The sequence below is a fragment of the Mustela nivalis genome (genome assembly GCF_964662115.1).
Source record: "Mustela nivalis genome assembly, chromosome: 5".
In the NCBI taxonomy this organism is placed as follows: Eukaryota; Metazoa; Chordata; class Mammalia; order Carnivora; family Mustelidae; genus Mustela; species Mustela nivalis.
The window spans coordinates 53,114,072-53,127,183 of record NC_139024.1 but is presented as its reverse complement, the minus strand read 5'-3'; the positions used below and the strand labels follow the sequence as shown (position 1 = coordinate 53,127,183).

The 13,112-nt window shown below is 53.8% G+C and overlaps 1 protein-coding gene and 1 long non-coding RNA gene across 3 annotated transcripts in view; one reads left to right on the top strand and one right to left on the bottom strand.

Moving 5' to 3' along the window:
• Nucleotides 1-440: 440 nt before the first annotated feature.
• ZC3H12D (zinc finger CCCH-type containing 12D) overlaps nt 441-13,112 on the bottom strand; it is a 28,521-nt gene continuing 15,849 nt past the window's right edge. For both annotated transcript variants that reach the window (XM_082730698.1, XM_082730699.1), the window contains 4 exons: nt 11,442-11,581; nt 6,831-7,065; nt 4,258-4,364; nt 441-3,214 (listed from right to left, as the gene is read on the bottom strand). In XM_082730698.1, the coding sequence (XP_082586824.1) occupies nt 2,409-3,214; nt 4,258-4,364; nt 6,831-7,065; nt 11,442-11,581 (1,288 nt within the window). In that variant the 3' untranslated portion in view covers nt 441-2,408. The remainder of the gene's footprint in view (nt 3,215-4,257; nt 4,365-6,830; nt 7,066-11,441; nt 11,582-13,112) is intronic.
• On the top strand, nt 3,050-6,480 carry LOC309864828. Its single transcript, XR_014311782.1, has 3 exons — nt 3,050-3,158; nt 3,609-3,692; nt 6,271-6,480. It is a non-coding gene; the product is annotated as an uncharacterized lncRNA (long non-coding RNA).

The window sequence follows — 13,112 nt, the reverse complement described above, 5'->3', positions numbered from 1 at the left end:
ATATTCTGCAGTTCTGCCTCAAAATGCCTTCCAGAGGCTTCCGGAAAAGCTGCATGAGCAAAAACACAGTCCGGTACCCAGCTGCTCAGATTTGAGCAATCGAGGGTTCTGCTGCAAGTTGATACAAGAAGAAGTGGTGTTTGTGAGATTGCTTTGTGGTTCTGTAAGGAGGATTTTAACAGTCTGGCAAACAGGCAAGCAGCCCGTGTACCTGGAAATAGCCCACTGAGCATCCAGCAAAGGCCTGTCCTCGCCTTGGGCCTTGATGTTTCCCCTGGAAAAGGTAGATTCCAGCCTCTGACCCCCAACAGTGGAATAACACCACATGAAGCAGCCATTACATCAGTCTTCATAACCACAATATTGTGAATGTGAAAACCTGACCTGAGGGGAGAAGCAGACACAGGAGAAAATGATATACAATTTGGTAACAGTCCAGATATGGATAAAAGTGATTTATTTTTGAATCATGGTAACAGTTATGCGACCAGGAACTTTTCACTCACCCGTCCATCCATGTTTTGTGTCATAAAGACATACCAAGACTTCGGAAAAGATTCCAAAGGGGATTACACTGAAATGTGCTGTCTCTTCACTTGTTTTTGTGCTTGTCTTAATCATAGTGAACCAAATAACATAGCTTTACAGCTTACTAAAACTCAAACTTGTCCTCAAAGGAAGCAGTTTAAACATTTCCAACTGTAAGTCAGCCTTGCAACAATGCCACCTCAGGAGACAGATCGGAGAGACAAAAGCAGCTCTAACATAAAGCTTGTCTTGCCAAAAGAAAACAAAAACAAAAACTCCGGGAGGGAAATCCAATTTTTCCAGAAAGAGGTGACCTTCTTCAGGACTGAGGTCCCCAGATAATAAGACACAACTCTGGGTGCAGTGTCTTCTTTGGGGAAAAAGGAGTAAAGAGCAGATCTGGCTGAAGCACGCTAAGAGGCTGGTTGAAAAAGACGAAGGGGGTCACAGGGAGACACAAGGTTACTCTATCACCACTGGCAGCATTGACCGTCAGAAGGCTAGATGCAGACTCTCCTGGGCTGGCTCCCAGGGGTACACCCTGGTGTGTGCCAACAATGCCCACAGCTGAGTGGTGCACTGATAAGGGTTTCCCTTTGCACTCCCAGTCTGCAGGAAACTTTGGGGGTTTGGGAGCAGATTTTCCACTGGGAGGTGCCTCACACTCTGAGGTGCCTCACACTCTTCCGGATAGCCAGCCACCAAGGGCCCTCATGAGCAAATGAGCCAAGACCTGCCCCACTGGACTTGTAATCCAGAGTGAATGGCAGACGCCCCCTAGAGATGCCAGGGCCCCCTGAGGACGCAGGGTCCACACTGGGGAAGCCCAGTCTCATTTCTTGCCCATTGCAAATGGGTCCCTTTGCCCCAAAACTCAAAGCAGTAACTGGCTGGAAGAAACAGCAATGGTGGAAGGGGCCAATAAGCCTCCATGACTGAGGACAGCTCAGCTCTTCACTGACCCATCTCAACGTTCCTGGGCGCAAGTCCTGACTCACTGGGCCTTGGCTCACGTGTGAGGGGCAGATTAGAAAACTCAGCCAGTAGAGGAGCTTGCTGGAAAATACCCTGAGGGAAGTCCCTGAGTCAAGAAGGGTGTGTGTGTGTGTGTGTGTGTGTGTGTGTGTGGTGTGAAGGCCCCAGGAGCAGACCCTCAGGACACCATGGCCCTGCCCCGCCCCCACAGACCAGCAATCGCAATCTCAGAGTGACAAGTGGAGCCCACACAGCAAGGCTAGAATTCTAGGTTCCCCTCATGAGGTAAGAAACGGCTCATCTGAAAACCTCCAGCTGCTGAAATCTCCATCAACCAACCGACTACATATGTCAAATGCGATTTGATACAATAAAATTCAAGGCCATGTACCAGGGTTTTTCAAGCTTTTTCCAGGACACACCTCAGGTTTACATGGGTACCAAGGGGATACAGGTGCACCCACCTGAAGCTAACGAACAGGAGTTTCATACCTAGCTTGATTACTTGCTGTGCACTCTGAGATTTCCTCTTTCTGGTGTGAACCATAAAATTGCCTTTGTGACCCACTTGTGGATCCCAGGTGCAGCTTGTGAAAACAGGCATGGAGTGTTTCTAGACAAACTCTTGGAGCCGTCAGGGGACCTGTAGACTTCCACACATAAGACGTCACTCCCTCCAGGAAGGGGCCAACCTTATTGACCTCCAGCAGCAAGCCCTGCAGTGTCAGGGAGGGTCATCGAGTGCCACCAGGAGCCCGGCTGAGGGTGAGGAAGCTGGCTTCCCTGACCATCTTTGAAGAAAAGGGGGCTTTACAGAGGCTCGCCCCAGGAGCAGGCTGACAAGCCGTCCTGCCCAAGTGGTAAGGCAAGGCTGGGACATCACTTGCGGTGGCATGGCGAGTTCCTTAGGATTTTCCCACAGGCGTACCAGACCTTTGGAATTTCTGGATGAGAAGGATGAGCCTGGTGACGTCGGAGAGCGCGGGGAACCGGGCCATGACGCTGTCCACCTGGTGCGGCGGGAAGATGCTGCAGAGCGCGATGCGCGCCCGGGCGCGCGCGTCCGCCTCGCTGGGAGCGGAGGGAGGCGGTGACCCCGACGGTCCCCCGAAGGCGCCGTAGCCCCAGCCGCGTTCCGCCCAAGCCGAGCGGCCCGGGAACTGGCCGGCCGCGGGGGGAAGGGTGCGCGCGTCGGCGGGCCATCTGCGCTGGGGGAGCAGCTCACTGGGCGCGGCCCCGGGGACGTGACCCCCGCGCGGCGGGGTCGGCTGGCCGGACGGGCCCCGGGGGCTCGGGAGGTCATGCGGGGCTGCCGGGGTCGGAGAGGGACCCCGCGCCACCCATTCCGGATGGCGCGGCTGGAGCGTGAGCCCGGCGTCCCGAGGAGGCGTCCCGAGGAGCCCCAGGTCGTCGCTGAAGGCGAGCCGCGAGAAGCCGCCTTCGAGCGCCGCCACGTCGGCCTCCGGTCGCGCCGAGGGCAGGCTGCGCGCGCCTGGCTCTGGGGACCCCGGCCAGGCCGCGGCGGAAGCGCCTCGGGGGCCCCCCTGCTCGGCCCCGGCCGCCGCCGCCCGCGCGCCCCTCAGCCGCTCCGCCTCCGCGCCTCGCCAAGCCCGCGTCTGCGCTCGCAGCTCGTCAGCCACCGCCAGCTGCGCCAGGTGCGGCCTCTCGGGGTGGTAGAACTTGCACTTGACGCCATAGGTGCACTTCTTGCCTGGAAGAAGCGGGACAGTGGTAGAGGGCGGGGTGAGACCTCGGGCGGGAGGACGACGTGGGGAGAAGTGCCCTGGGGCCGGGTTAGAAGGGTGAGGGTGTGGCACGCTCCTCCCCTCCCCCCACCCCCAGTGGTGTAGGGCGCTGGACCCAGTAATCTCAGTGTTGGGCAGGGAGATTGGCGGTGTGGAAACTCCCTTTGGCCAGGAACTGAGACCAAACCTCTAGATCCAATGACCTTCGACCTCCACTTCCCCAGGGACCCTGTGGATGGGGCCAGCCTTCGGGATAGGGTGGGGAGCAGGTGCTCGAGGCATAAGACTGCACCTCCGGTTCTGCCTCGGTTTCCACCATTGGTCTCATTCCTTCTGCGAAACATTGCCCTCTCCCTACAGGCTGTTCTAACAGAGGTGATCCTGTAATGTATCGCCCAAACCTGGACCCTGCTGAGGGCAGGATCAAGAAGAGCCAACCTGAATGTATGTGCGGTCGCCTTCATTCTAACAAGAAGCGACTTTGAGTATCACCTAAGGTTTTTAAAATTTCTATGGACATAAGAAGCAAGACCTGGGATGTTAAACAAACAAACAAAACCCAACAATCTTGCCAAAGCGAGTTAGTGAAAGCTGGCTAGAAGCGCTGTGGGATAAAGTCCTTAATTCTTAATGGATAGCATTGACCAAAGTCCAGGAAGGGGTGGGGCAGGTTGCCCACACATGTTCCAGGGTGCCAGGGGAAGGGACTGAGGAGGAGGAGTTTGGGGGTACACATAGCTTCCTTGCTTCCTAGGTGCGGCTTAGCCCTGTGTATGACCCCCGCCTATGGCCCTCGCAAATCCTCCAGTGCCACCAGCCCCCATGATGTCTGTCCATCCTTGTAATAACCCAGCCAGCGTGCGCGGGCCAGACAGGTTAAATTAGCTCTGCAGTGTCACACAGCTAGGTAGGAGTGGACCCCGGACTAGAACCCAGGCTGCTGACTGTGCCCTGTACTGCCTTGATATGGGACCTGACCCAGGAGCATGGGGCGTGGGGAGCTACTCACCATAGGGACAGTGCTGCCAGGATGGCTCCGGGGGCTTTGGCTTCCGGCTCAGGAAGTTGCTCAGAGTGGGTCCCCGGCGGCCCAGGGGGTCATCAGGGGGCATGAACCTGTAAACAAGCACAGGGGGGCAACTACTGGACCCCCAAACACTCACCTCTGGCACCTGTATGGGGAGCGGGCCCCAGCCAGCCCGTGCAAGAATGGCAGCACCAGACATGGCGCCGGCCTGGGATTCCCATTCAGGGCCCCTTCTAGAGAACCCCCAGAGGGTGTATAGCATTTGGAGCAGAATCACCCTTGAGTCTCATGGACCCTAGGAGGGGCCTAGCCCAGCTCGCAGAATCACCGAAGTCTCCTGGCTTCACACAAGTCCTACTTAGTGGGCCTCTCGGACTGGTTCCGGAGTCTGCATTGTAACAACTTTCCGGGTGATTCTGACCCACTGAAATGGAAGCCTCATTGCTCTAGGACTCCCCTAGGCCTCAGTCTGAAAGCAACTCTAAACTGCTTTCCCACTGACCTCAACAGAAGTGCCGAGACCTCCACGGGGCGGCAGACAGCCCTGGGCCTGTGAGCCCTGGCTTAGATCCCACTTCTCCCGTGTTGCCCCACAGCTCTGGAGGAGTAAATATTAATAGAGTTTGAAATGCTAGCAGGGAGCCAGGGAGGAAGCAGATCTCGGGGGGGGGGGGGCACAGAGCCTCGGTGACAGGCCCAACCCCTTCTCGGCAAACCCAGGGAGCTCTGGGGTTGGTCTCAGCTTGTGCAGCTCCCGGACCCCAGCCCTGTTCTGGGATGATACCAGTCTGCCCCCTCTCTGCCCCTTCCTGTCTTCCTGGCATGTAGCTTCCCAACGAAGGGAATGCATCCTCAGTGGGCCCACGGCTCAGAGAGAGGAAGGGTCTTGGGAAGGAAAACTCCCCTCCTTTAGTGTCATCCACTTTTTATATGAACAGTTGTTTCTAGGCGTCACTTCCAGGTCATACAAAGTTTCCACCAGAGGACTTGTGGACCCTACATGGCAGGGCGAAGGGGGTCCTGTTTTTAATACGTTGGTGTCCCTTTGAGAGTCAAGTGTCATACTGAGTCCCACCGTGCAGACCATGTACACTAGGCCCGCCCAGAATGGGGCAATCCCCAGGCCCAGGCAGCCTCTGTGGCTCAGATCCCAGCTTCCCAGCTACACAGCCAGCTTCTCCGAGTTGGGCGCTGACCAAGAATCTTAGGGAGCCGCCCGCTGCGGTTATTAGAGGTTCCCAAAGGCTTCACCTCCTGCTCTCCGCCAGGCCTTGGCCACGGCCAGCTGCTCCAAGAGGGCCCTATGGACGTGCCTGGGGCAATGGGGGCGGGTGTCCTCTCCTACAGGCAGGCTCTGCCTCCTGGCAGTCCGGGGAACCTTCTGGCAGGCCCTTACGAGGGCCCAGTGCGTCAAAAGGACTTGGCTGGGGCCCTGAGCTGTCACCAGGCCAAGGGCAGCCATGATCTGTCAGACCTCAGGACTTTCTGGAACCCACTGTTATCAGACTTGCCAGATTTCTCTGGGCCTGAACTGGATGGACCCGACCATGGGGGCTACTGGGGGGCAGCTGCTTGCAAACGTCTGCCCTGGGGCTTAAGAGGGTGAGAGTAGGGACAGGCATGCCCAGAAATGGCAGAGCCTCTGTTGGAAACCACACCTGCTGCCTCCAAAGCCCTAGCTCTTTGCTGAAGTGGGAGCGATGTCCCAGCTTGCTGTGCCCTCCCCACCCTGGGCTAGCCACAGACCCATGCCCACCTTGCCGGGCTCCTGGCCTTTGCCTTTAGCACACCTGAGGACATCTGCCTTGCTTTCTCCTCACCTCAGCTCCATCTGGGGGCTCCTGTCCGGCATGTGCTAACAGGCTCTCGCCTTGTGTTCCCACCATCGCCCTCCCCCCAGCTAGAGCTGGTTGGTTCAGGGCGGACCTGACCCAGTGGAACCAACCTCAGGGATGGAAGAACCAACTAGATTCTTTTGAAAATTTCAACCAACAGGTAATGAGACAGACTTAATTTCAAGATCTTCACAACCCCAGGGAGACGAGTCCCACATGTAATTTGAAAATTAAAAACAAAACAAGACAGAAACATAAAATAAGTGAATGGAAGCGCGAGGAAGTTCAGCTCTCCCCCAAGATGCCTGTTTCGGCGCTCTTGCTTGCAATCGTAAATGTTTTAAAAATAAAAGCAACATGTTGATGGTGCCCCAGCTCGTGCTTCGCCCACCTGTGGGCAACTCGGTGCCAGGTAAGCTGTGTGAGGGCATGGGAACAGAAAGGTCATGGACAGTTGGGACAAAATAGCCCTGTTGGGGAAAGGCGGTCATTAAAGAGAGGAGACCCAGAGGGACAGAGAGAGATGAGGCGGCGCGGGAGGAAGAGTGGGTGACTTCTGAGGGGCTCGGTCTCCAGGGCTAGGTGCCCTCTCCTTTGACGTGATGTGCCTGTGACTGCAAGCCCCACCCCCACCCTGGGCTTAGGCTGGTTGGAGTGGCTTTGTGTTGGTCACCCCAGCCCCCCACCCCGGGGGCCAGGACCCCCTGTGCCGCCACATACCGGTCATTGACGAAGGAGAACATGAGCAGCCTCTGCTCAATGAACCACTTCCACTCGGGGTTCTCGCTCTGAAGGTCACGGTAATTGTCGTTGGAGACGATGACCCCATCCAGCTCGTAGGCCACCTTCACAATGTAGCGGTCATCATAGCAGACCACCCGCTTGCCGTTCACCTTGCGGGACGGGGTGTACACAAGCACCGCCTGCCTCTCCAGCGCCTCCAGCACGTGCTGCTCTGGGGGCCACAGGGCGGGCAGGAGATAGAATGTGGCAGCTTCCGGGGCAGGGCTCCCACCCCCAAATCCATCTTCACATCCCCCAGCATGCTCAGCGGCTCAGGGAGCCTTTCTGAGCCAGCTGCCTCCTCCCCCACCCATGGCCCAGCCTGGCAGCTCAGTAAGGAGCTGGGGGGTCCTGAGAGGCATGTGCCAGCAGCCTGGGGTCAAGGGGACACAAGTCATGACAGAATTCCCAAGAACGGTACTCAACAAGGCAGAGTCACTTCAGAAGGCACAGTGAAGCCATAGCTCTTGTCCCTCGGATGGTTACATGACATAAGGCCCTACCACACTAGACACCAGAGTCTTCCTGGAGAAAGACGTTGGAATTTTAACTGGAATCCTGGCAATGCCAGTTACTAGAAGACTTGCAATCCCCCTGAAAGGCTCCTGCCTGGAGCCACTGTCCATCTTCCCCATGGTACAGGGGTCTGCTTGGGACACCTTCAGGATAGAGCCTCCCATACCACGGCTCTGAGGGACCCAAGAATGTAATAGGAGGCATCTGGGATTAAAAATCTATAACCCGGGGGGCAGCCTGGGTGGCTCAGTCATTGAGCATCTGCCTTTGGCTTGGGTCGTGATCCCAGGACGGGTCCTAGGATCAAGTCCCCACGTTGGGGCTCCTTGCTCGGCAGGGAGCCTGCTTCTCCCACTCCCACTCCCTGCTTCTGTTCCCTCTCTCCCTGTCAAATAAATAAATAAACAAATAATCTTTAAAAACAAACAAACAAAAAAGAATCTATAACCTGGGGATTCCTGAGTGGCTCAGTGGGTCAAGCCTCTGCCTTCGTCTCCGGTCATGATCTCAGGGTCCCATGATCGAGCCCCAGATCAGGCTCTCTGTTCAGCGGGGAGCCTGCTTCCCCCCGCCCCCCGCCACCTCTGCCTGCCTCTCTGCCTACTCGTGACCTCTCTCTCTGTCAAATAAATAAGCAAAATCTTAAAACAAAACAAAGCAAAACCTATAACCTGGATTCTTGTCTCCACTCCCACTCCTAGGCACCTCATCCCTCTCTGAACACCGGATTTTGCATTTCCCATAAAATGAGCATAGTGAGTCCTCCTCCACATCCTTGGTGTCTGTGAGCAGACTGGATGAGCTCATCCAGTTCCCAGGTAGACAGGTGAGGAAGTGAATGCATATCACGTAGCACAGGGTCTCTTATAGGAGCTAAAATTCACATTCCTGGAAAGTTTACTCTTTGACCTTAGTTGTGCCTTTGAGGGCATGCCAAAGAAAACCCCTTCTACCAGTAACAGTTACTCCGAACTTGGAAGAACATCATCATCTCCTTCACAAATTGTTTCTTCCCTCAAGTCGACATCCTTTCCTACATGACATGGTTTCCAGACTTTTAAAAAAATACATAATGTGTAGAGGGTACAAAGGGTACTTTTTTTTTAATCTTTTTTTTTTAAGATTTTATTTATTTATTTGACAGAGAGAGATCACAAGTAGGCAGAGACACAGGCAGAGAGAGAGAGGAGGAAGCAGGCTCCCTGCTGAGCAGAGAGCCCGATGCGGGACTCGATCCCAGGACCCTGAGATCATGACCTGAGCCGAAGGCAGCGGCTTAACCCACTGAGCCACCCAGGCGCCCCAAAGGGTACTTTTTAAAAAGCCACCTGCGCAGCACTCCCTCGGAGAAGTCACCCACCCCGTGAACACCTCCCCACTTTGCTGCTCCCCTCAACATAGCCCAAAGTGTAGAACTTTGTGTTTATAATTCCCTTCCTTTCATTTTCAAAAATGTGTAGGTTTCCATTCCCCCAAAACGATATGTTCAAGGTGATCAGGACCCTCTAGACTTTACACAATGGCATCACGCGTACATATTCTTCTGCACTTGCTTTCTTCCTTTAACGTCGTGTCCGGGAGGTTGAGCCGTGTCCACAGGTTCACTGCGCTCAGTTCTGCATGTAAGTCTCCCGGGGGACAGAGGTACAAGGATTTCTCTAGCGCGTACCTCTAAGAGTGATGTTCCTAAGTCGCAGGGAAAGGCACTTTCGACAAGAAAATGCCGAGTTGTTTTCCAAAGTGGGTATATCAAGTTACAACCTAACACAGCATTTTAGTAAACTTTGTCAATGCTTGGCATTTTCAGGTTTCTGAATGCTTGCCAATCTGGTGGGTGTACAGTGGCCTCTTATTGTGGTTTTATTTTGCAGTTTTTTTGGATACTAATGGGATTGAGCATCTTTTCATATGTTTATTGGCCATTTATGTTTTCTCTTGGGTGAAAGGCCTATTCATGCTTTAGTTCATCTTTCTGTTGGTCCTTTGTCTGTGACTTATTAATTTGGAGAAGCTCTCTATAGATCTGGACAGTAATCCTTCATCAGGAATGTGTGACGGATGGCCTCTCCCAGCTCAAGGCTTGTCTTTTCTTTTTTTTTTTTTTTTTTTTGTGGTATCCACTAATAAACAGAAGCTTTTATTTTAATCCAGGCAAATTTATGAATCTTTCCCCTGAAGATTTGCACTTGTCATGACTTGTTTAAAAATTCCTTCCCTACCCCAAAGTGATTTCCCTACCCTTTACCCATACTTCATTTAAATATTACACAACTGTTGAGAACCGCCATTCCCCATGTACAGACACTAAAGAATGATTGGGGGTAAGTGGCTCCTGGTAGAGAACTGAACACAAGTATTTATCCCCACCTCCTTCTCATGGTTCCACCGAAGCGGTAATGAAGAAGTACACAATGGGGCGGGGGTCCGTAATCACATTAAAATGGGCCAAGGAATAGCAGCAAACCCAGGATAACAGCAAAGAAACCAGGAGAGCAGCAAATCCAGGAAACCATATTGACCCTGCAGCACAGTGCTAGCTTCAGCAGCACATATACTAAAATTGACCCCGTAGCACATTGGGAGCCCCAGTCCAGAATGTGTGTAGAAGGCTGAAGGGGATGCCTGGGTGGCTCCGTCGGTTAAGCATCTGCCTTAGGCTCAGGTCACGCATGGTCCCAGGGTCCTGGGATCGAGCCCTGCACTGGGGCAGTCTGCTCAGCGGGGAGCCTGCTTCTCCCACTCCTCCTTGCTCTTGCGCTCTCTCATTATCTCTGTCACTATCTCTGTTTCTCTCCCTCTCTCTATTAAATAATACAATCCTTAAAAAATAAAAATAATTTTTAAGAAAAGAAACTATTAAAAAGAAGGCTGAAGTGGATTGGGCGCCATTCTCCCTGCAAAGGCCAGAGCATTCAGGCCGGGGGAGACAGAGCGGGGTGAGGGCAGAAGTCGGGGTGAGAGCTACTCCTGGGGTTGCTGCATCCACCTTTTCCCTACCCTTACCACTATAAAGAAACTGCGGTGTCACTAGTGTCACTAGGAAGGGGGAGTTCTGCCATGTGGCCTTTGACCTCGAGTAAAGCCATCGTGGTTGTGGCCTTGCAGTAACAGGGGCTGGGCTGCCCAGACTCCTGCCTGCTGGGTCTGCCCCAACGAGATCTGCCGGTCAACACGGACGGCCCGCCCGGCCACTGCGGGAAAGAGCCACACACCAGGAGAGAAAACACAAGGAAATCACATAGATACGGATCTAAGCTCTAACCAAACTGGCTCTTTATCCACAGATTAAAAACTGGCCACCAAAAAACCCACCAGACTTTTGAGAAGACGTAAGAGCACACGCACATAAAGGGAGAGGGAGAGAGGTGGGGGAGGGGGAGGCAGTGAACAAAGAGAAGTGGCCTCCCAAAAATAAACAGCATTCACAGAACTGAAGAGAATTTTTTAGAGTCTATATTACAAAAGACATAGTCTACAGAGACTTCATCCCTAAGACAGGAGGGTCATTTCATTTAAGGAAGAAAGGCGGAGAACCTGAAAGAGAAGAATCGGTAATTGGTGACCATGGACAGAATTAAACACAACACCAAAAGCTTTTGGTTAAAAGGCTGAAAGAGGGTGTCGGGGAGGGCTCAGTCAGTTAAGCATCTGCCTTCAGCTCAGGTCATGATCCCAGAGTCCTGGGATCAAGCCCGACGCCGGGCTCCCTGATCAGCGGGGAGTCTGCTTCTCCCTCTCCCTCCGCACACAATAATTTGGGGGACTGAATCCTTCGCACTAAAAGACAAAAAATCTGTTTATTCATCTACTCAACAACTATGCACTGAGCACCTACTGCAGGGCGGGTACTGTGCTAGGTGCTAGCGCTATGGCAGTGAGTATCCACAGTCAGTGCTTCCGGGAGCTTACAGTCCAGGGAGGAAGACAGACATTATCACACCAATAGCTAAGTAGGTAATTGACTGTAACTGTCCCAGGTACTTCCAAGAAAAGACGGACAGTCCTTGATGAGCATATCCCTGCTACACCTACCTCTGATAGGGGTATCAGATCTCGGTGGATCTTTCCTCCAGGATGGGACAAAAACTTTGATGTAGGTGTGTCCTCTGTCCCTGAACCAGTCCACAGCCAGCTGGATTCCCCGGCAAGAGAAGGCTTCTTTATTTCCATGGCTACAAAGGGAAAACAAAGAAATCTGTAGAGTCACAGGAAGGGTTCCCAGAGAGTGATTTCCCCTGATAGTATCCTAAATCACAGTCTCCTAATCAAAGGGAATCAGGAAAATCTGCGTTTTAAAAATAGTTCGTTCCTTGCAAAAAGTGTATCCCTTAACTGGCACCGTGCAGCGTGTGATGGTACGTATGTGGAGAGGGCACTGGGCTCTCAGGGACGTGCGTTCCGAGGAGGAAGAGACAAGAACCCCCTTTTTGCCTGAAGCCGATAAGGATCAAGACGGGATGGAGGAGAGTGCGGTCTGCAGAATGCTCTTGTCCTAAGCGAGGGGTGCCAGTGTGTTATGGGGCTCCTCAAGTCCAAGTAAGGAGGCCAATGTGCCCCCCCAAATACCCGTGAAGTGTCGATGGAGGCAGGAAAGAGAGAGCAGCGTGAGAGGAGGCCCAAGACCAGTCAGGGCTTTGCGTGCCTTCCTGAAGGCTTTCTTCCCCTCAGACCAATGAGAAGCCATAGAAGGATTTGAAGACTGGGGGGTCGGCGTGATGCGACGTGATCCAATCCCGGGTATGTTTCCCAGAGCTGTAGCACAGCGGACGCTGAATTGGAAAGGAGCAAAGTGGAGGTGAGGTCCGAGGTAGGAAGTTGTCACAGTCATCACAGCAAAACTAGGTAATGACGTGGGCCGCATGGGTGGTTGTCAGAGAAGGGAGAAGGGGAGGTGAACCTGAGAGACATTTAGAAGAGAAAAGTCTCTAGAATGTGGTGACTGACGGGATAAAGGATGACAGAGAAGAAGGCTCTGAGGAGGCCTCCGGACCTCTGGCTTGTTCATCTGTGGGCTCCCGGTTGGCCCAGGGAGTTCTGGAGGAGGACAGGGTGTGGAGGGAAAGAGTTCTGTCATGGACACACAGCAAGGGGGAGAGGCCTCCGCGAGGTCTGGGTGGAAAGGCTAAGGATACAGCTGGGGTCAAGAAGAGAGTTCTGGGCGATGCGCTCACACAGCGGCTGGAGCCATGGCATGGAGAGAATGGCCTAGCTCCCTGGAGGGAGAGCGAGAGGCCTGGAAGATGGGTCTGGGGGCACTCTGGGACTCAGCAGCTGGTTACGGGGAGAGTGGGGCAATCTCACAGGAGAGACAGAAAGGGTCTACCAGGTCACAAGGAAGTTAACCAGAGGAGGCCGGCATTGTGCAAGCCACAGGAAAGAAGCAGCCAGGTGCTTCTCAGAGGGACCCACGAAGTCTGAAAACATCCCTCAGACTGAGTCTGTGCAGGTCAGTGATGTTTTGCTGGCGAGGGAGACAAGTAGTAGATAGACCTGAGATAACGAGACTGCAGAATCAGACTTAGCCCTGGGTGCCATTCAGCCTGGCCTCAAGGTGAGGTCACTCTCTGCTCTGCTTCCTGCCCAGCCATCTGCACAGCCTCAGCCCTGTCTCCTGGCAGGCACCTTCTCCACACCTACCACAGGACCTTTGAACCGGATATTTCTTATCCTCTTGGCCTGGTCCATGCCTCCTTCTCCTTCAGA